This window comes from Macrotis lagotis, chromosome 7, assembly GCF_037893015.1.
Source record: "Macrotis lagotis isolate mMagLag1 chromosome 7, bilby.v1.9.chrom.fasta, whole genome shotgun sequence".
Taxonomy (NCBI): domain Eukaryota; kingdom Metazoa; phylum Chordata; class Mammalia; order Peramelemorphia; family Peramelidae; genus Macrotis; species Macrotis lagotis.
The window spans coordinates 175332879-175356257 of NC_133664.1; the positions used below are offsets into that span (position 1 = coordinate 175332879).

The 23379-nt window shown below is 33.6% G+C and overlaps 1 protein-coding gene and 1 long non-coding RNA gene across 12 annotated transcripts in view; one reads left to right on the forward strand and one right to left on the reverse strand.

The window, feature by feature from the left end:
- Positions 1-23379, forward strand: part of USP6NL (USP6 N-terminal like) — a 240824-nt gene that overhangs the window by 201575 nt on the left and 15870 nt on the right. For 2 of the 7 annotated variants that reach the window (XM_074194132.1, XM_074194131.1), the window contains exon 15: positions 12256-22309. In XM_074194132.1, coding sequence (XP_074050233.1) covers positions 12256-13676 — 1421 coding nt within the window. In that variant the 3' untranslated portion in view covers positions 13677-22309. Of the gene's footprint in view, positions 1-12255; positions 22314-23379 lie in introns of those variants that run through there. The other 5 variants (XM_074194129.1, XM_074194130.1, XR_012470132.1 and 2 more) reach the window with 4 other exon arrangements.
- LOC141493178 (uncharacterized) overlaps positions 1-23379 on the reverse strand; it is a 67987-nt gene that overhangs the window by 22896 nt on the left and 21712 nt on the right. For all 5 annotated transcript variants that reach the window (XR_012470133.1, XR_012470135.1, XR_012470136.1 and 2 more), the window contains exons 3-4: positions 4646-4733; positions 4056-4211 (exon numbers count right to left, since the gene is read on the reverse strand). This is a non-coding gene — a long non-coding RNA (uncharacterized LOC141493178). The remainder of the gene's footprint in view (positions 1-4055; positions 4212-4645; positions 4734-23379) is intronic.

Consider the following 23379-nt stretch of genomic DNA (forward strand, 5'->3'; position numbering starts at 1 on the left):
TTCATTCTTGGGAGTGAATTAGGGATGATAATCCTGACAAGAAGATTGAGAACATAAGCCAAGCAAAGAAGAAAAGAGATCATCAGTAATGTTAAGTACTGAAGAGAAGTTAAGAAGATAAGGCTGAGAAAATGCCATTGGATTTACTAATAAAGAGATCACTGGTAACAGTTATGACTTAGAGGACCTAATTCTTGGAGACATATTTGACTTCATTAATATCATTAACACATGATGAGATGTGATTTGTAAATGGAAAGTAGTTGTATAATGTTCACATTCAAAGAGAATAGGTTAGAAAAAAAGGCAAAGGAGGAGCAAGAACAATTATATATTAAGAGGATCTAATCATATGAGAAAATCAGGATCCAGAATAGTGAAGTATGATAGGGATGGCTTTTTTTTTTAGTTGGTTTTTTTTTTTTTTTTGCAAGGCAAATGGGGTTAAGTGGCTTGCCCAAGGCCACATGGCTAGGTAATTATTAAGTGTCTGAGGCTGGATTTGAACTCAAGCACTCCTGACTCCAGGGCCAGTGCTCTATCCACTGAGCCACGTAGCCGTGCCTCTAGGGATGGCTTTTGAAACATATTTTAGCAAAACCACCTAAGCAGAAAGAGGAAATAAATGAGTAGTCTGGGAAATATATTGTAAGCCTTGCTTGAATGTATACTTCAGTAGTGATGGGATACTTCAAATGCAGTGACATCTCTGGAATGCTCTCCCAAGGCTAATAAAGCCTTGACTTTAATGATAACTTTATCCTTCAAAAAATAGAGAAAACAAGAAGGACATATCGTATTTAAGACCTTATTCTTTCCACTAAGTAAATACTTGTCTCTGGAGTAAAGGTAATGGAAAAGAAATAACGACTCTATCTTTAGAATTTGTGATGAGCAGAACAAAAAAAATCCATGGACAGTCTTATATGAAAGATGCATTTGGGGAAAACATTCCAAAGAGTTCGGAGAAGACATAGTCAGGATCTCATATACTAAATTTCTATAGGGGAAGTCAGACCAAGAAAGAAAAGTTTAAAGAATAATGTTCTGAAGATAGAACAGAGACAGTTATGAAAAGAAGAAATAAGGGAATTTTCTATGGATGTACAGAGAATTTACTCATTGCCAAACTTAGCTTTTTAAAGCACAACATAGAATTGCAAAGGCAGTTCATAGAATATAAATACAAAAAAGTGACAAAGACCTGTAAGAGAAATTTTAGGAATGCTAAAGCTCAGAATATGTTGAGGCTGTTAGTGAAAGTTAATGATAATAAAAATGGTTGATCTGGGGTTTTTTTAAAGTTAAATGGAGAAAGAAGGGGAAGTAAAAAATGTATTGAGTCACTGCTTAGAAAGGATAGAGCAGTGATAACTACTGGCAGAATTTAGAACAGGTGACCTTTTTATTTTGTTTGTTTTTTTCTGTCAAGGAAAGTGATCTTTTTTCTTGAAATGGAATTTATAGGAATTTATACCCATGAAAAGTAGGGATATAGTAAGAGAAAAACAACCTCTAGCTGATTTCTATTCTTTTCTCCTACTTGAAATATATATGTGTGTGTGTGTGTGTGTGTGTATAGATAGATAGATAGATAGATAGATAGATAGATAGATAGATAGATAGGTAGATAATGAAAAAGCTGGCAGATTTGATTTCTGAGCCTTTATCACTAACCCTGAAAGATCATGGAGAATGGGAGAGGCACCACAAGTTTGGAGACTGGAAAATGTTTTCCCAGTTTAAAAAAACAAACAAACAACCAGCAGAACTGTAAGCCAGAGAGATTGGCTTTGATTCTTGATATAATTTTAGTGAATTAAAGACATTTTTAGTGAACCTCTAGACAAGGATTACTGTATTCATAAACATCTAGCATAACTTAATTAAGAATAAGTTGTGCCAGATTAAACTCATTACCTTTTGTGAAAAGGTTACTAAACTGGAAGATTAGATGAATTCTTTAGATGTAATTTTTCTCAATTATAGCAAACTTTAAAATTCTTTTATGCTCTGCTAGATAGATGAATTAGGAACAGGTTGAATGACTGCACCATTCATTGCAATACATTAATGTTTTGAGGTCAGCTCAGAAGGTTGTTTCCAGTAAAGTGCTGTAGTCATATGTGCTTTACCTGACTAAAGTCTTAAATGCCATGTATTGGTAGATGTCACAGAATTTGGTATGTTAGAAGAGAGTCAGAATTCCAAAAAACCTTTGGTCTAAAACACTGGACTGACTCTAGTAAGATGAAATTCAATTCAGATAAAAGCATTAAAATTAATGCTGTAAATTTAGTAGTTCTTGTGTATATTGTTTTCTTGGCTTTGTTTACTTCCTTCTGCATCATTTCATATAGATCTTTTCATGCTTCTGTATTTTCCATTCTAATCATTTCCTACAGCACAGTAACATTCCATTGTATTCATGTTACATACATGCCATTTCTCAATTGATAAGTGTATAGATCTCTAAGGTGTGCCAAGTACTTTCAGATCTTGGCATCATTATTTTGGAAGGACTTTAGTGTATCCAGAGGAAAGCCACCACTGTCATAAAGGGCCTTATGCCATTAAAGATCTGTTCTGAGGTATATTTAACTTGGATAAGAAACAGATGTAAGGGAAGAAATGATCATTGCTTTAAGGTACCCTATGAAAGAGATTTCAGACTGATGCTTGACCCAAGGGAATCAAACTAGGAATAGGGAAAGAAGTTACAAAGGAGGCAAATTTCAGCTTGATAATATGGGAAAAGCTTCCTGATCACTGGAAATTTATCAGAATGAGTTTTTTTCTTACTTGAGGATAGTCTAGGATAGACTTGACAAAAAAAGTTAACCTTTGTGAATGGGTTTCTTTTCTGGGTACACATTAGACTAGACAATGCTAATATTCCACGTTACAAATTAGGATTCCACATGTGATCCTATGGAGAGGTAGACCAGGTTTTAGTGAAGAAGTCTTAGTCTTCTTTTTGGAAAGTTGTAAAACTTAAGCACAACTGTGAATAAGGCCACAAGATCTTACTGTTTGGTTTTGATTTCGAACAGCCATTGATTCATTTTAATGTGTGATTCTTTTTATAGAATTACAGTTGTTAAACGTTGGAAGGGACTTTAACATCTATTCCAAACAGTACATGAAAAAAATTCTTATAACATAAATACCTGCCAAGTAATCCTGCAACCTCTACTTAATGACTTCTAAAGAGGGAGAATCTACTATCTGTCAAGGCAGATCATTCTTCATTTGGGCAGCCCTAATTGTTAAGTTTTTTCTGCCATTAAACCAGAATTCATCTTTTCTTTTTTTAGCATGTTTCTGGTTAGTCTTCCTAGGATTAATCATAAAATAACTATTCTCTCCTCTGTGTGATACTCCTTCAAATATTTGAATGAAGTTTTAAAAAAGCTCAATTCATTTCACTGATTTTCATGTGTCATTGACTCAAATCTCTTCACCATCCTAGTTACCCTCTGGACATTGCATTGTGTCACTATCCTTTTTAAACCATGATCCCCATTACCGAGCACAAATATTTCCAGATGACACCTGATGAGGACAGAAGATAGTGTAATAACAGAGTGCAGTAGTAACTTCCTGTTCTTGGAAGCTATTCTCCTCTTACCGAAGTCCAAGATCATCTTAGGTTTTGAATGCCACATCATATTGAAGACTGACTCATTGAAGTTGTAGTCCACTAAAAATCCCAAGATCTTTTTCAAAACATCTACTATTTAACCATGCTTCTTTTATTTGTGAATTGTTTTTGTTTTGTTTTTGATTCAAAAATATGTCTTTACATTCATTCCAATTGAATTTCATCTTAACATTTAGCCTGAAACCCTAGCCTGTCAGTGGCACCTTTAGGATTCCTTCTATGATTCTGTGTCATCCAATTTGTTGGCAATCCTTCTACCCTTGTGTTATCCAAAGATTTCATGAGTATATCATTTATGGTTTTATCTAAGTCATTAATGTTAAGTACAGAATCCTAGGGTGCTTTACTGGATACCTCCTGCCACTTTGAAATTGAACTATTAATGACTAACCTTTAAATCTGGCCATCCAACCAGTTAGGAATATCTGATTGTGTTATTAAATTCATATTTCTCCATCTCCTGCACAAGAATAGCATAAGATACTTTTATCATAAGGATAGGTAAACTCTATCCACAGCATTCTCCTCATCTGTTAGCCCAGTGATCCTGTTAAAAAAAGAAGTAAAATTAGTTTTGAATGACCTCTTAATAATAAAGTAATGCTGCTTTTTATAATTAATATTTCCCTTTCTAGATATTGTGCAGCCAATTTTTAATGATTTTTTTCTTGCCCAGCCATCCAATATAGGATATGTTAAACATTTAGTGCATTTCTGAAATAAGAAGGTATATGAATGGTTCATCTCCCTCGAGAAATATTGGCTCAAGTAACATTCTATCCCAAGATGATATCTCTTTCTACTCTTCATGTTAGAAAAATACATCTAAGAATATAAAATAAAGTACCTTGCCATTTATATTTCTCTGCTGAATACATTACCCATATCCTTTTTTTAGTTACTTCAACAAAGGAATTTATGCCTTGAAAAAAAAATCTTAAGCTTTTACATTTCTGATAGTTTTCTCTATTTTATGATTACCTTTCACATATAAATCAGAGATTTTTTTGAGTTGGGAAATCTTTCAGGCTCGTCTTGGTTAATGATTCCTGATCTCATTAATAAAAATCTGCAGAAAGATACAGAGACAAAATTGAAAACCACCATGTGTTTATATTAGGAGTTCTTCATATCGTTTGTGTCATAGACTTTTATATTAGGAGGTTCCTTTGTTTTGCAAAATGGAGAGTATAAATCTGAAACCTATGATTTAAGATATATTCAAGTATATTTGTAACAAACTATAACAACAGACTTAATGAGCAATCTCAACTCTTAAGAACATAAGTAAGAACCTAGCAGTAAATAAAGTGTCTGAATAGCCAAAATAGTTATCATATAACCTTTGAAATAATGCTCATGCTGTTTTAACTAAAAGGATATCCTTCTAGACTCTTAATGTTGCTCTTGCCAATGCACACACAGTTCTAACCAGTCTTAATTTAAATTTTGGAATTCCCAGTCACAGTTAGTGAAAAGTCATAAAGTAAAGTGGGTGGGAGTGAGAGATACACAGAGGTAGAGAGGCATAGCAAGTCTTGTAGAGCTAAATACATTGACACCAATCAAAAGTAATACCTTGTAAGGAAAAAGAAAGAACAGTAATGAAATGTAGACTCAGGTCAGTGACTAAGCATATGTTAAATGCTGCTGTGTGCCATTGTGTTAAGGTCTATGGATACAAACATAATGAATAAAAAAATCTCTGCCCCTAAAAATTTTACTCTACAATAGGGAAGAGAGTAGGTATCTTAAAAAGTCTATACAGAATAAAAATTAAGGAAATAGATACAAATAAATACACAGCAGTTGACTCCAAATCAGGCCCCCTTGAGGCACAAAATAGAAATAGGAATGAAATAGGCTTGGAATAGAAATGGAGATGTTAACCAGTCCTGTCCCACTTCTTCCAGTGAGATGGGATTATAACTTGCCAGACTTTGTGGCCTAAGCAATAATACTTCCCTTTCTTTCAGGAGGTTAATAGGGGGCGAGTTTTTAAAATTCACACATGGTTAATAGCAATTGAATAAAATAGATAAAAAATTTCTCAAGGAACTGATATTCTAAAACAGGGCATTCACACATCTAAATATATATTGAGTACCTACAATGTGTAAAGTTGAGCCTTGGAGAAAACCTTGTACCTTTCCTAACTTTAGCAAATATATTTCATTGCTTTTATTAGGAGGAAATGGTTTTAAATTTTTAAGTGTATTATATTGGAGTTAGTTATCCTGTTATTTCTACAACTGTTAAGATGATCTCCCAAGTATCAAATTCCTTAAATTCTAAGAAAATAAAATAATTTCCAATACCTCAATATTATAGTCAGGAATGAATTGAAAATTTCTTGAAATAGATTGTGGCTCTGATTTTATTCAGGTGCTTTTATAATTAGGACTATATTCACTCTCTATTCTGGAAATGGTCATCTCATTTTGTTCTTAGAATATTTGGAATTATATTCTTTAACTGGCATATGACATGGATACAAAGAAGCAACAGCTTGGGTCTGGGTGCTTATGAATGAGCATATAACATGATTTACCTGATAATCAGTCCCAGAATGAACTGTCCTGATCACAAATTGAAAATGGCAAGTTCTGGCTTTAGGAATTTTATTTTTTGTTTGTTTATCTTGAACCATTTTATTTTAGTTGCTTTATAACTTGTTTTGTTTTAGGACTTTAGAGTTGCTTATGTGGGTGTTTTTTGTTATAGATTTTTCTTTTTTTTATTAGAGTTTTTAAAAATTTTTTCTAACTACATGTAAAGGTGGTATTCAACATCCGTCCATTTGCAAGTTTATGTGTTCCACATTTTTCTACCACCCTCTCTTCCTTCTACCTCCCATTGGCAGCAAAATCTGTTAAAAGTTGTACGTGTATAATTGTGTTTAACACATTTCCATATTAGTCATGTTATGAAAGAATTTGCACTAGGGAGGAAAAACCATAATTAAAAAAGGAAAAACATAAAAGAACTTTTTTAAAAAAGGGAACACAGTACACTTTTCTCTACATTCAGAAGCCATAGCTTTTTTCTGTGGATATAGATGGCATTTTCCTTGACACTCAGGATCATCCTTGATCTCTGAACTGCTGAGAGGAGTTACATCCATCATAATTTCACATTGTGGTAGTTAATGTGTACAATGCTCTCTTGGTTCTGCTCACTTCACTTCAGCATCAGCTCATGCAAGTCTTTCCATGCTCCTCTAATGTCCAGCTACTCATGATTTCTTACAGAACAATAATACTCCATAATATTCATATACTATAACTTGTACAACTATTCTCCAATTGATGATCATGCCCCTCAATTTCCAATTCTTTGACACTACAAAAAGAGGTGCTATAAAAACATTTTTTGATCATGTGAGACTTTTTCCATTTTTTTGTGATCTCCTTGTGATATAGACCTATTAGTGGTATTACTAGATTGAAGGATATGCATAGTTAAATTGCTCTCCAGAAAGGCTTAATCAGTTAAAATTCCACCAACAATTCATTAGGCTCCCTATTTTCCAGCACTGATTATTTTCCTTTTTTGTCACGCTAGCCATTCTGATAGATTGAAGTGATCCTCAGAGTTGTTTTAATTTGCATTTTTCTTATCAATAATGATTTAGAACATTTTTTCATATGACTATAAATAACTTTTATTCCTTTATCTGAAAACTGCCTGTTCATATCCTTTTGACCACTTAATCAGTTGAGGAATGACTTGTAATCTTAAAATTTTTATTCAGTTCTCTGTGTATTTTAGTAATATTCCTTCATCAGAAACATTGTTTCCAAGCTTACTGAATTCTTTCTAATCTTGGCTGCATTGGTTTTATTTGTGGAAAAGTTTTTTGATTTAATATAATTTTAATATAATCAAAGTCCATTTTGCAATTTGTAATGTTCTCTATTTCTTTTTTATTGTAAACATCTCCCATCCCCATAGATAAGAGTATTTTCTTGTTCTTTGAATTGGTCTGTGGTATCATCTTTTATGTATGTATCCTGTATCCATTTCAATCTTATTTTGGTACAAGGTGTGAGATGTGGGTCTATGCCTAGTTTTCCCAACAGTTTTTGTCTAATAGTGAGTTCTTATCTCTTTGGTTTTTGTCTTTGTCTCTTATGTCTTTGGTTTTTATCATTTACTACTTCCTTTTTTTTTTAACCTAGTCTAATTCACTGATCCATTGCTCTATTTTTTAACCAGTACCAGGCAGTTTTGATGACTGCTGCTTTATAATATAGTTTTAGATCTAGGTGATCCTTCCTTTTCATTTTTTTTGTCATTTCCTTTGAGATTCTTGATCTTTTGTTGTTCCTGATGGATTTTTTCTAGTTCTGTAAAATAGTTTTTTTGATTGTTTGATAAGGCACTGAAAAGGTAATTTAATTTAGATAAAATTGTCATTTTTATTATATTAGCTCAGTCTAACTGAGAAATTGACATTTTTCCAATTGTTTAGATCTAACTTTATTTGTGTGAAAAGTATTTTGTAATTGTGTTAATATAGTTTCTGAGTTTGTCTTGGGAGCAGTAGATTCACAAGTATTTTATGTTGTCTATAGTTGCTTTAAATGGAATTTCTCTTTATATCTCTTGTTCTTGGGTTTTACTGGTCATATTTAGAAATGTTGATTTGTGTGGATTTGTTTTATATTCTGCTACTTTGATGAAATTGTTAACTGTTTCAGGTTTTTTACTTGATTTTTCTATGGTTTTCTATACCATGATTGGAGATTTGTTTCCTCATTGCCAATTCTGATTCCTTCAGTTTTTTTCCTTCTCTTATTGCTAAAGCTAACATTTCTAATCCAATATTGAATAATAGTGGTGATAACTTGGAATTTGACATTCTGATCCAGTATACATAAAATGATGTTGTTCCACTGGTGTGTATATATGGTTATATTTTATGTGTGTATGTGTTTGTGTGTGTGTGTACATATGTATACATATATTTACATATTTATCTACCTTTTAGTTTTGCTAACTGTTTAATTTTCATTCAATAATATATAATATCATTATAATGAAAGTATATTGTTTTGATTATTATAAATAAAAATTAGAGCAGGAGCAGCAGGCATATAGTTCTTATCTATATAAATCTATCAGAACTAAACTGACACATGACTTGGAACCATATTGGAAAACTTTTAAACTTTTTTTTCTGAAGTTAAATATGTTTTATTATTTTGTAACATAACCTGTTGAAAACATTTGTACTCTAAGGGTCCTTCTTCCAGTGTTCATAAGATTTTTACTATATAAATAAGAAAATAAATTCTAATTGCTATAGTCGATTTCATTTTAATGCTGACACTGAGACTGCAATAGGGCTGTAACAAAGAATATCCCAGTAAATAAAATAAAAGATTCTAGGCTAAGATCCAGTCAGTAAAATCTGTTTTAAAGAAAGAGCTAATTGTGAGTGCTAATCCGATGTTTAAAGAGAACTAACCTTTTAAATACTTTTTTTTGCTTTTATTTTAAAATTTTTAGTTTAGATAATAATGAAAAGTGAATATCAAGTCAGTACAGCACAGGGTTGGAAGTATTTGAAGTTTTTCTTTGATCTAGTGAGAGACCTCTACCAGTGAATACATTCAGAGGTGAACAGAGAGCTCAGTCTTCTAGCTACTTCAATTTTTTATTCCATAGTCACAGAATGTTAGAGTTACAAGGCACTTCAGAAACCATCTAAAGCAACCTGTATCTCAATAGTAGTTCCCTTTACAACATACTTGCCAACCTTGTTGGATCAACCTGTGTTGCCAGCATACTAATTACATTTTCATAAGTGACTGTGGCTAAAAAAATAAAAAAAAATAATCATTTGGTGTCATCCTTTTAGTGATTACAATTCTAGAACAACAGCTATAGGTCACCCTGCTGAGTCTTTAAGTCTTGGTATAGGACCCACCAAATATGAGGATTTTTTTAAAAACATCTCCTTTTATAGGGACTATAGAATTGATAGGTCAAATAGCCACTGTGTGATTTTGGAGGACTAATCAGAAAACTCAGAACCAAAAATCTGCTTCCATCTCTGTCATACTATGTCACTTAAATAAAGTCTAACCTTAACAATTCTTATGTTCCAGCTTTTGCTTATTAATGGTAACATTATTTCCCATATCCTCTGAAGGACAAGCCAACAGTTTGAGAATGGTACAGATACACCCAGCCATGTAAATTAGAATGTCTCTTAACAGGAGAACAATTGAGTAGTGCATCTACCTTTTCCATTTTCTGAAACTGAAAAGTTGACAGCACTGAGAATATTTGCCCTATAAGGAGGAATGATAGTTGGTAAATGCTTATAGAGCTGATCAATATTTCTTAAATGAGAGTTTTTTTCTCTCCTGCTTCTATTCTCTTTCCCTTTAATTTTGTTCTTCTTTTCCTTAGTGATGACTCTAGAAAACTAAGAACTTTTTAAATTTCCTCTTGCTCTGAGCTACATTGTCATCTATTCTATGCATTCTTGTATATTGAAGTATCTTCAGAAGCTAAACTGAAATTAAATTTTTCACACATTGCTGAACCAGTTTATTTTCCATACCTTTTAATTATTTATATAAGTAACAGGTTAGGGTATATATCAATCTACAAGTCTTAAACCACATGTGCTGCTATTGATGGTTTTTCTGAGGGTCAAAAATATGTACAAAAAATCTAGAGAAAAACGTTCACAAATTTAATTCAGCAAAACTTTTTAAATTTTATTTTTAGTTTTATGAAACTCAATCAATATGACACATGTAAATGTGTTTTCCCATCCCAAAATTGCTCTTTGTGTACCTCCTTTTTTATTTCTTTTTTGTACATTTTTAAAATGGACATTTATATTCCAAGGAGTTATACTATATCTTTGTAGATGATAAAATTATCATGGGTATTTTAAGTAAATTTAACATTCATCTTTGAATGAGTATGAAATTAATGATTTTTTAATAGATGAGACATTTCAAGCCAAGATATTACTTGCAGATGATTTTTCTTATTTTTCTCAAGATGGCATTTATTGAGTTTAGGACACTACAGGAGATAATTTTAAAAGCACATTTACTAAAGGTTTAATTTATTATACTCTTCTGTACTTCCTTGAAAATTATCTGAAATCATAAATTGATGGTAATATATACAATTAAATTTACCCACCAGATACAATTGTCATGTTTGCTTTTTATATTGAGAGTCTAAATATTTTTAAATGGATTACAGTGAGGACTATGTCCTTTTATTTCATGGAGCATTTCACTGTGTACTGATAAGAAGATGAGAAACCTCTAGGAAACTCCCATGTTTCTAAGTGTATTTCGTAGAGTTTTGAAGTGAAGCATTTTCTCTGCTTAACTTTTTTAATAATTTTATCAGTGGAACAAAATAATAATGAAATTAGTAATTTTAAGACCTAATTTTATTCAACTCCTTTCCCAAATTATCAATTACAGGTTTTCTTTTGAACATTTTTAAAAAAATTGTTTAAGATTTTCATTACTGCCCATCAAGATGAATTATTGAACATTAGGTTAGCACTTTTTTTCTTAACTAAGCTATTTCATTACTTGTCTAGGAAGGCTGAATTTAAATATCACCTTTCCTTTTCATATTTTCCCACCAGAAAGTTTTGTCCCTCTTTTAAATTCCTAGAATACTTTGTACCTTTTTTTTTTGCTATTATATATAATTTTGGATTTTAGTTTTATGTCTCCTACTTGATTTTAAGCTTATTGACATAAATATCTTCTGCTTTTTCCTTTTTTCCTTCCTATATATATGTTGATTGTCATAAACTTGAACATAGCTTCTATGTAGAGAAAAAGTCAAACTTTCAAATGATGCATATTAAACAGTATTTTTTTCAAAACTGTGCTTTACAAAATGTAAACTTACAACCATTTAAACATTAGATTTATTTCCTTGAGGATTTGCATATTGATTTCACAGCTTTTGTTCTGCATTCATTTTTGAATGTGCTTATTTAGAAGATGTTTAAAGTTGACATTAAGATGCCAGATGTGGGCAGAAAGTTGTTGAATGTGTAAGACAATTTAAGTTTTGTGACTATTAATTCATACCCTCAATCTTCCCTGGAATACATAATAGTTTACATTAACCCAAATTCCTCTCTCAGTATAACTAAGAAATATCAAGAAATAGCTGCTTTTTGTTGGTAGCAGGAATCTATCATCAAATATAGAAATGATACCTAACATTTCTCTTTCCCAATGACAACCAACTATTCAAATTGAAAGAACTTTGAAACATTTCTAAGTCATCATTTGGCCATCTTGACTTGGATGTCAAGCTGAGAATCTGAGGAACAATTTTCTCTAAAATATCACAACAGTCTAAATTTAGAAGTTAGTTAAAGAGATGTTAGGAAGATGGATTGGAAAGATGACTATTTTTAATGAAAGGAAATAAGCAGTTCAAGTTTATATCACTGAGAAAGTTTATTATTTTTAATTAGCAGAAGAGAAAGATATTTATATGTAGTATAACATTTTATTAAGAGTTCTATAATTCATACAGTAGCAAATGCCTAATTTTATTTCTTTTTTTCTTGTTAGCCAAAGAGGATGAATATCCAAAGAAGCCTCTGGGACAACTTCCACCTGAACCTCAGTCTGTTGTTAATCACCTGAGCAATGGACAGAAAAATGTTGGCAATTCAGAGAGCCAACCATCAAAAAAACCAGAAAGCACAGCAATTCCCAAAAGACAAGAAATGTCACCCCATCTTCAAAGTACAGTCAATGCAGAGGAAAAGATTCCTTTTGTAAAGAGACTTGACTCAATAGGAAAAAGTAATGGAAAGATTAGAAATGAGGTAGAGACTCGAAGAAAACAATCACCAAGCAGACAGGGTAATTCTAAGCAATATAACAATGCAGCAGCTAACCAAAATTCTAATGCTACTTCAAATATCCGGAGGGATTTTGTACCAAAGTGGAATAAGCCTTCAGATATGTCAGCCATTGAAAAAACAGCAAAATATGCACTTGAAGGCAAAGGTAGAACAGTAAATCAAACACTTGTAGGCACACCCCCAAGTCCTGTTGAAACCTGGACCTCCAGTGTAAGGCAGAAGGTTAAGATTTTAGATGGTGATGAAAGTAAGCGGGGCTCCAATGCTTCCCAGTATGATAATGTGCCAGGAGCTGACAATGAAAATGGGACTTCTGTTGAGGAAGTATTGGAAAAAGCTCACTCTCAAAGTCCAAGTAAAATAACTTACCCAAATAACCCCAGAAAGTTTTCTGAGAGAGGTTCTAGTCCATCAAAAGTATCAAATAATTTCACTATTAATGTGCAACCACCCAATTCCCCAAGATATTCACCCCAGATTGATGGAGTAGGTCATATGAAAATGCCACCACCATCCTATAGCAATCCCCCTGTTTACCATGGAAGTTCTCCAAAACACTCCTGTTCTGCTAACACTAATTTCATACCTCTGCATTATAACCATGGGACTCAAATCAGCCCTTCTAAAAGACCTTATGGCTCCAATCATTCCATAGACTTTTCTCCAGAGAAATCTTACAGTCGCCCTACTCCTCTTGTGCTGCCATCTAATCGAATAGAAGTCCTACCTGTTGATGTCAATGCTGCAGGATCATATTCAGGCAATTCAAGATCTCCTATGGGTGGTGACTTCATAATTCCTCCAGTGGATTATTTGCCAGATAACAGAAAATGGCCAGAAGAAGTTACTTACACATATAGGCCTGAGGTATATGGACAATCTTGGAACCGAGATGCTAACAGAAGCCACTTCAGCAACTTACCAAAGCATACAGTTTTTCAACATGTAGCTATTCAGAATCATAATCTTCCAGTTGTTTCAATAGATAGTCCAATACGATATAGAACTTCACCATCTTTGGAAGATATCAGTTCACCCCGGTATCAATATTCAGGTGCACCACCTCCATCACACTACAGAAACCGTGATGGACTTTCTATACATGAATCAGTGTTGCTATGAGAATCTACTTATGTTTACCTAACAGAGGAGAATAGAAAAGCATTTAAGACCTACATTGCTATGTTTGTAATTGCCAAAGCAGTATTTTATACAGTTATGGACAACTTGTGCAATTCTGTGTATGTTAATAATAAGAATATATCAAAAAAATTGCAATCCCAGGTAGTTGCTACCAAAGTTGAGCATTTTAAGTTGTGTCATCATTGAACCTGTTTAAAATAATAGCACATAGAAACATAGCAATAGTATGGAGAGATGTACGCACAATATTAATGCATTAGTACTTTTCAGTTTATATTTGCATTGTCTTTATCTTTCAGAATAGAGAATTCTGTGGGCCAACTTTATTTTTTAAAAATAGCACTGGCTATATGTAATGTATGTATCTTCTCTTAGATAGACATCTGTAGACATGCATAGATATTTGAATAGAAATGTTCAGGAAACTGAAAAGCAATTACTTATCATCAGTAACTGAAATATAATGATTTGCTGATTTGCTTAGTTTCTCTAACTTGTCTTTTAAGCAAAGACTTCCTTGGATATTAACCTATTACCTCCTTTACCTGGGTCCTACACCAACTAAAATGATGACCTTTCAACTTCTTCCAGAATACTAAATTTTTTTTCCTCCTTTGGTTTTTGATATCATTGAATCTGAAAAAGACAAGCAACAATATTAGAAGGAAAAGAAGTACAGCTCTCTAAGCTGACTCCTTAATGGTGCTTAAAAGTAAGGCAGATCATAGGGATATATGACTTAACAGGCAGCATATGATGAGGTCACATCAAAATAATCAAAAATAACATTGTTTTGTTCTAGTTTGACCCTTCCAAGGCCCAGAGCAAAATGCCTTTCCAATAGCCATCCTGTGTAAAAAAGTTATTATAGTAGTGGAGCCAGTGGATGTGCTTTATCAGGCCATTAAATTATTATTATTAAAGCTGAATGTAAAAATTACCCCAGGTCTTAATAGGAATCTAAAATGATTTGTCTTTTTGAAAAATTAGTGTAATTTTCATGCTTTTTTGACAATATTCTTTTACTTTTTTCCACTTTGGAAAAAACTTCTAGTCAAATTATATACTTTTAAAATTGGTTTTTAGAGGATATTTCTTTAAGCAAGCTATATTACAATATACATACATGGTCAATTCTTAAGCAGTACAAGAAAATACATCGTTTTGTATGTAATTAAAGAGTTTGGTGTTAGAAGTACTTTTCATAATATTTGAATAATAGAAAATTTTATTGAATTGAAGAATAGGCATTTATTCTTGCTGCAGGCTGATTCTTTAAAGTTTTAAAGGTACAGAAATATAATGTCTTTGAAAATGAAAGTAACATTTAGTTAGTAAATGTGCTAGATCTTGTTTATGTATATAATGTATCTGGTGTAATTTTAATGAACTTGATATTTTAAATGATAGAACACAGCATATTAATAACTAAACACTACACTGAAATTCTGATTATTAATATCACTGGGCTATTGATTTAGATTACTGATAGCTGCTTAGGATATATATGTATATTATGTAGCCAAGGATGTTAATCTTCAAATTTAAACCTTGATTCTGTGATTTATAATAAACAACACTGAACAATATACTTTATACTAGTAACACCTATGCTGCCTCCCCCCCCAAAAAATATATGTATATATGTGTATACACACATATATATTTATATACATTCATATACAGATATATCAACAATGATAAATATTGTAGATTTATATATATGAAATATATATACACTATTTTCTTATGTCATCTATAACAGTTTTTACCTGTATACTTTTTTGTGTCATTGTTTTTTAACATGCTAAAAGTAATAAGGATATATCTTATTTGGTGTCTATGAGCTTTTTCTTCCTAGAACAAGTGCCATATCTCTTCTTTTCTGAGATTTAATCTTTTCTAATGAAATAGTGATTTACTAATTTTAGTCTGTTTTTTCCAGTAAAACATTATGGTTTGGAATTTATATTTCACCAAAAAAAAAAACATGTAATTTTCACATGGTAATTAGACAACCAGCCTCAGAGTCACATGATGACTTTGTGACCTGGAAAAAAACTTTCAATGTCCTAGATAGCTTTTAACACTCAAAGTTGTAAAGAGGGTGTTGATTTGCATTGGTAGAGGGTATTACCTCATTGGGAGTTCCTGACATTAATGAAATCACAGACTTGATTCCTTTCTCCACACCCCACATCCTGAAACATGCTATTGTTTACATCACCATTAAAAAATTTAAGTTGTCATCATGATCTTAGAAAAACATAATGTTCAAATTATATTTCAAATTTATTTTTGACTAATATAATTATTTCAGTTAAATGGCTTCAAAAAAGATAGTTTCTGCAGGAAATAAAATTTAACAAGAATTTATAAAGTGGGATGAGCTGTTCTTGCTAGATAGAATATGACTATTTTCCAGAGTAAAGGTCAATTTGTTGGCAAGCTGTTGTAACTACATGCTTGAAGTTAAACTTGGCATTATCAAAACTTTCTTCATGGTGATGTTTCCTACCCCATTAAATAAATACTTTGGCACATAAAAAAGATTTTTTGGGACCAATATAAAAAGTTAACCAACTAGCAAGATTTGCTATTGAAGGGTTTAAATAAATCCTTCTGTTTCAGGTTCCAGAATTATTGACAGAAGAAGATTTTTTTTTAAAGAACCAGCTTCATTTTCTTAATATTTCATAGAAAAATAAATGAAAACTGATAAAACAAAATCTGGCATGATTTTTGGAACAGAAACTAAATCTCAAATGATTTTTGGAAGTTGTAGCTTTTCCTGGATATGTTGGATTTTTATTTTTGTTCTTTTTGATTTTTGATTTTAGCCAAAGCATGACAATGAAATTGACTTGAATAATCCCTAATTGTTCTTTTAGGATCCATTATTGTATTGCCATTGGAAAAGACACCCTGGTTACAATGAGCATCCAAAATCAACTTTGATGGAATTTCTTTTCTCATTTTCCTCATGTGGGAAATAAATTGCTAGTTATGTAGCCATGCTATGTTACACAAATATAGATTTGTATGCATAGAGAATCTACAGTTTAATTTCTAGGAAATATTTTAATCTCAACTACAGTTTAGATTCATAGCTCTGTTAGTATGCATTTGATTGTGGCATAATTAGACTGGGGATTTTCTAGAAAATTGTCTGTCTAATGGCTTTTAAATGTCTGTATCCAATATGGAAATGAACAACTTTTGACACAATAATTTTAACAAGTTGAACTCTGCCTCTAAGATAACACAAGGTCATTGAGCATAGGGGAAAGAGTTCTATTTAGTATTCTATGATGAATTATGTTTTCAAAAGAATTTTCAGCTATCCATCTTTATAAATAACCCTACATATTATAAATGTCTCCATTCTATAGGTGAGAAAACTGAGAAACAAAGGAACTAATTAAGATTATATAACAGTTTAGTGCTAAAGAAGTATTAGAATTAATTTTTGTAATTGAACTTAAGCTCACAGTCTTTAAACTTTTCCTACAAAAATTTACCAGAAATTGACTCCTCCATTCTCTCTATGGTTGTCATCAGTAACTGTAAAGAGTCCAAGCTTTATAGCTTAGAAATGTTTGCACTAGAAGACTTTACCCTTTATGGAGCACAGAAAATAAACTAAAAATCATTCAAATCTGCCTTTGGAGGAGGCATATTGGTTGCTTCTTGTTAGAGGCAAATTCAGAGCATGCCACTCACCTTTGGCCTCTACTGTAACTTCCCAGTCCCTGAGTTAGAAATCCCAGGTGTCTACTGGAAATTCAGTCTTAGAAATGAAATTGTTTAGTATAAATTTGAAAGAAATTTCCATTACAGACAACAATGAAGAATGATAGAACTATGAAATCTGAAGATTTGTCTTTCATTTTTACACTTTCCATAGACTTTGATATCATTTGTTCCTTACAGATATCCTTGAAATTAATTACAGAAGATTATTTCAGTTTTACAACTAAAGAAAAGACATGAAGGTAGTGATTATTCAAGGTTACATAGTTATTTAGTATCAAAGCCAAATTAAAATTCCTAATTTCTGGTCCAGCTTTTTCAAAGACAGAAGCAGAAGATAATTTCTCAGTTTTTCTCAACATAACATAGGTGATACCAGAAGAAGGCACTGCCATCACTTTATCTTAAGAGGAAAGGTAAGAAAGTGGACAACAATCAAGATAATGGTTTTTGATCTGTTGTTATCAATGAGAGTTTAACCATAATTGCTCTGGAAAAACCATTTTGCAAATTAGTCAAGTTTGAGGTCGTCAGAACTTGTGATTTCATATGAATTTAGGTCATAATATAAAACGAGTATGACTTTTGTATCTAACTCAGGGTTGTTCAGGGCAAAACCCTTACAAACTAAGTGATAAAGTTAAGCAACAAAAGTACAAAGGGCCTCTCTGTTCATCACCCTAATTAGCACTTTGAAGAGATTTGACTATGGGGAGAAACTCATAGAGACCTTAGTTATTCCATCATGATCCAGCCAGGAATAATTAGAGTTAGATTATGGTGAAGATGGAAGAAACCTTAGAGATCATCCAGTTGAGACTTCCTGGCTTAGTAGGTGAGGAAACATGAGGCTTATGGTGGTAGAATGACTGCACTAGTATTTGAATTACATCTTCTAGCTCAACCCAATGTCCCCTCCCCCAGTTAGAATCAGCAAGGTTCTTGTTGACAATACTGAAATATTACATCATCCCAACTTTTTTCCTTAGCCACTCTTAAAGAAATAACAGGGAAGTTGGCAGGTGTGGCCAACAATCAAAGTACCTGAGACACAGCCACAGACTCCAAACTATGGTTTTTCTGTGCTTTGAAGACAAGTAAGTTCAAATGTTACAGTTAATCTGTATTAAGTTCTAGAATAGATCCCAGAATAAAAGTTCAAGTTGGAAGGGGCCTTAGATATTCTCTAACCCTCTTTACAAATACAGTAAAACAAGTTTTGATGACCCCAGGGAGCCTAAGATCATCATAAAACTCTAGGAATAAGGACAAGACAGTATTCTTTCTATAATTCTTCAGAAAGAGTCTCGACATAATTTTGTGTTTCTGATAAATAATATAATCAATATTACAAGAGGAATGTTTATGTGACCCTTCTGTCAAAAGTTCTCTCCTGATGTGAGAGTAGTGATGTGGTAGAAAAGTGCTGAGTTTAAAAACTGATGATCTAGATTGGAATCCCATCTCTTCCATTTTAGACCTGTAAAACCTTGGGAAAGCTAATTAATCTTCTGTACCTCAATTTCCTCATCTGTAAAAGGTCCTCTAAGGTCCTTTCCAGGTCCTAATAATTTCCCTTTCATCAGCCTTTACTGAGTAATCATGAGGTGGTGGCACAGGAGAAAGACCATAGGATTTGGTATCAGAGGACTGGGGTTCACATCCTTGGTTTCACTATTTGTGCTATCTTGGGCAAATCATTTAGCCTATCTGGACCTTAATCTCTTCCCATTTAAAATGAAGAGGTTAAGCCAGATGATCTCTATGGTCCTCTGCTTCTTTTAAGTCCTAAAACTGGCTTTTCCTCTATTTGCCTGCCTTGGTTTTTATTTTTTTTGCCAGCATCTTTCCTATCACACTACCAACATGCTCTATTCTCAACAGGTATAATGGGTCCTTCAAACTGTCTGCTGTTCTCCTGCAGCTGTTCCAACAGTCCTACTCTCTTTCTAGGAGATGGTGCCAGCTTTTGAAGAGTTGAAGGCAGGTAGGGATGTTAAAAGAGGAATTATACTGGAATCCTGACTGACAATATTATAGGTCTTTCATAGATCTTTCAAACTCAGGGTCAAAATGCCTCTGGACTTTAAAAAATATTGTATTTTCTTATACCACCTCCACATATCTCCTCCTTTTGCTTGTATCACACCAAGGAATCTATATTTTCCAGTCTTGGTCAGACATGAAGATTCCATCCTATGTAACTCCCTTCCCACTAGCTATATGTAGCCAATGTGATTCTTCACCTTCCATTTTTCCCTGGAGGGAAAGTATGTATGATTATATAAATTATTCCAGGTTGTTTCTCTGCGGAATTCCAAAAGGTGTGAGGAGGGAGTGTGAAGTTGCTAAGGTATAATGACAGGAAACTTTTAAAGCATGCTCAAGAACTACAGAACAAACTGTTATGTGATATGCTAATTATTAATAGCTCTTACAGTTATGTTTTTAGGGCTGCTAGGTGAAATGGGATGACATGCTGAGTCCATAGTCAGAAAGAACTGTATTCAAATCCAACTTCAGACCATTTACTAGCTCTGTGAACCTAGGCAGATCACTTAACCAGTTTGCCTCAGTTCCCTCATCTGTTGGGAAGATAATTATAAAATTCTAAGCACATTACCTGGCACCTCATAAGCATTTTATCAGTGTTACCAATTTACCATGAAACAGTCAACACCGTTTAGTCCAACTGAAATCTTACATATTTACTTTAATAATAAATACAAAGTATTACCTCTTCCCTCTTAAGTAACAGATTTTTATTGGAATGCTTTTATAGGAATGCTAGTGAGAGCAATAAGATGAGAAATGAAGGCACATCTGTTGACAAAAAGGAGTTAAGATTATCCCTGTTTACAAATGATATTAATTTACTTAGAAAATCTTAAGGAACATGCATTTCTTTGTAGCAATAGGAAATCCAGGAAGAAATGATAGAAATGGAAACATGTTTACAATGCTGCTATGTTTAGGCATTTCTGTTGTTTCTGATTCTTTGAGATCCCATTTGGGATTTTCTTGCCATTCCCTTCCCTCCCCATTTTACACATGAAGAGACTTTAGGCCAACAGGGTTAAGTGACTTGCCTAGGGTCCCAGAGCTAGTAAGCATCAAGAGGTCAGATTTGAATTCAGGTCTTCCTGACTTCATCCTGGCAATCTATTCATTGTGCCAACTATATTGCCCTAAAAATTGTAAGATTTAAGTATTCAAAAATCAATTCTCAAAAATATTCAAAATGTATAAGTACTAATGCAAAACTTTAATAAAATAATGAAAAGCAGCTATGTGGTGCAATAGATAGAGCCCTGGAGTCAGCAGGACCTGGGTTCAAATCTGGCCTCCATCGCTTGAAAATCCATGACTGTGTGACTTTAGGCAAGTCACTTAACCCCAATACCTTGCAGCCCCCCCCCCCAAAAGAGTAAAGAATGAATTTAAAAATTGGAGGATTATCTCTTTTTCATTTTTGGCTATACAAGTAAGAACTCCCTAAATTCATTAGTAAATACAGTGTAATACCAGTTAAACTAGCAAGGAGTTAACTTTATAGAGCTAGACAAAATTATTTTATTTTATTTTATTTTTGAACAAATGATGTTTTTTTTATACATTACTAAAATATTCTTTTTTTAAGAGTAAACATAATACCCCCTCCTCCCCAAAAACATAGACCCTCATGAGCAATAAAGGAGAAAGGAAAAAAATTAAAATTAAAAAATAATAATAGGGGCATCTAGGTGGCACAGTGGATGGAGCACCGGCCCTGGAGTCAGGCTCAAATCCAGCCTTGGATATCAATTACCCAGCTGTGCGGCCCTGGGCAAGTCACCCAACTCCATGCGTCCTGCAACCCCCCCAAATAATAATAATGATAATGATGATGATGATGATAATAATAATAATGAATTTGCTTCAGTCTGTGTTACAACACCAGCTTTGTCATGGGTGGATCACATTCTTTAGGATAAATCCATCACAAAAGCTACTTCCATATTTTTCTATTGTTGCCATTGTTGACCACAACTCCCTCCATTTGTACTTCCCTGCTACCATACACTATATTATCTCTCTCCTTTCACTCTGTCCCTCTTCTTAAAAGTGTTGTAGGGCAGCTGAGTGGCACAGCAGACTGATCACCGGCCCTGGAGCCAAGAGGCCCCGAACCTACATACCACCCCTAAGGCCTAGCAACCACCTGGCCCTGTGGTCCTGGACAGGCCATACAATCCCAGCCCCTTGCAAGAATCAAAGAAGAAAATGTGTTACATCTGACCACTCTCCCCCATGATCCACCCTCTCCTCCATCACTCAGATCCCCCCTTCCCCCATCCCCCTTCTCTCCTTCTTACTCTAGATGTCTATACCCCATTGAGTATATATGCTGTTTCCTCTCCAAGCCATCTCTGATGAGAGTGAAGGTTCCCTCATTCCCCCTCGCCTTCCCCCTTCTATATCATTGCAATAGTTCATTGTAATAAAAAAAAAATCTTATTATATGAAATTTCTTAGCCTATTCCACCTCTCCTTTCTCTTACTCCCACTACATTTCCCTTTTAGCCATTGACTCCATTTTTACAATCTATCTCCAAATTCAGCTCTCTCCTGTGTTTCATCTTTAAAAACTCCTTCTACCTGCTCTATTAAATGAGAAATTTCTTATGAGTATTATTGGTACCATTTTTCTATGCAGGAATACATGTAGTTTGTCCTCATTAAGTCCCTCATATTTTACCCTTCTTCTCCTCCACTCTCTATGCTTCACCTGAGTCCTGTATTTGAAGACCAAACTTTCTATTCAGCTCTGGCCATTTCAACAGGAGCAATTTCCCTGGTTGGTTGAAAGTCCTGACTGCAGCTCCACGGTATTTGAATTGTGTCCTTCTGGAACTTGGCTATAATGTTACTGGGGGTTGGGGTTTTTTTGGGGGGGGATCTCTTTCCAGGGGAGATTGGTAGATTCTCTCAATTTCTATTTTGCCCTCTGCTTCTAGGATATGTGGCCAGTTTTCCCTGTTGGAATTCTTTAAAAATATCAAGGCTCTTTCCTGATCAAGACTTTCAGGTATCCCAATTTTTTTTTAAATGATCTTTCCTGAATCTGTTTTCCAAATCATTTGTTTTTTCACATTTTCTTCTAATTTTTCATTCTTTTGGTTTTTGAAGTATTTTGTCTTGACTTCTCATAAAGTCAGCAGATTCCTCCGCTCCATTCTACTTCTCAAGGGTTTGTTTTCTTCAGCTTTTTTATCTCTTTTTCCATCTGGCCAATTCTGCTTTTTAAAGCATTCTTCTCAATTACTTTTTGAACTATTTTATCCATTTGACCTATGCTGGTTCTTAACATGTTATTTTCTTCAGCATTTTTTTTTAATCTCCTTGACTAAGCTGCTGACTTCGTTTTCATGTTTTTCCTGCATCTCTCTCATTTTTTCCCAATTTTTCTTCTATCTCCCCCACTTGATTTTCAAAATCTTTTTTGAGCTCTGTCATAGCCTGAACCCAATTTCCATTTTTCTTGCAGTCTTTAGATTCAGGAGTTTGAACTTCCTCATCTTCATATTGAATATTTTGATCCTTCTTGGGATCATAGACAAAGTATTTCTCAATGGTGTTCCTCTTTTTTCTCTGTATACTCATGTCCCCAGCCTGTGCCTGGTCTTGGGGTGCTTCCTGAGCTTTTGAATATTATTGGGACACCCCCCCACCAAGAAGGATCTCAGTGTGTGAAGCTCTGTCTTCCTTCCTGGTCTGTGAATGACCATGAGTGTACCCCTCTGCCACAGGACTGAGGTGGGGGGGGGGGGGGCTAGACTGTGATCAAGATCTGAATTTGGTCAGAACCCCAGAGTCCTGTTCCAGGGACAGAGGAGAGACCTTAGAAGCCTCTCTCCACTCCCCTACCCTTGGTATGCTCAGCACTCAG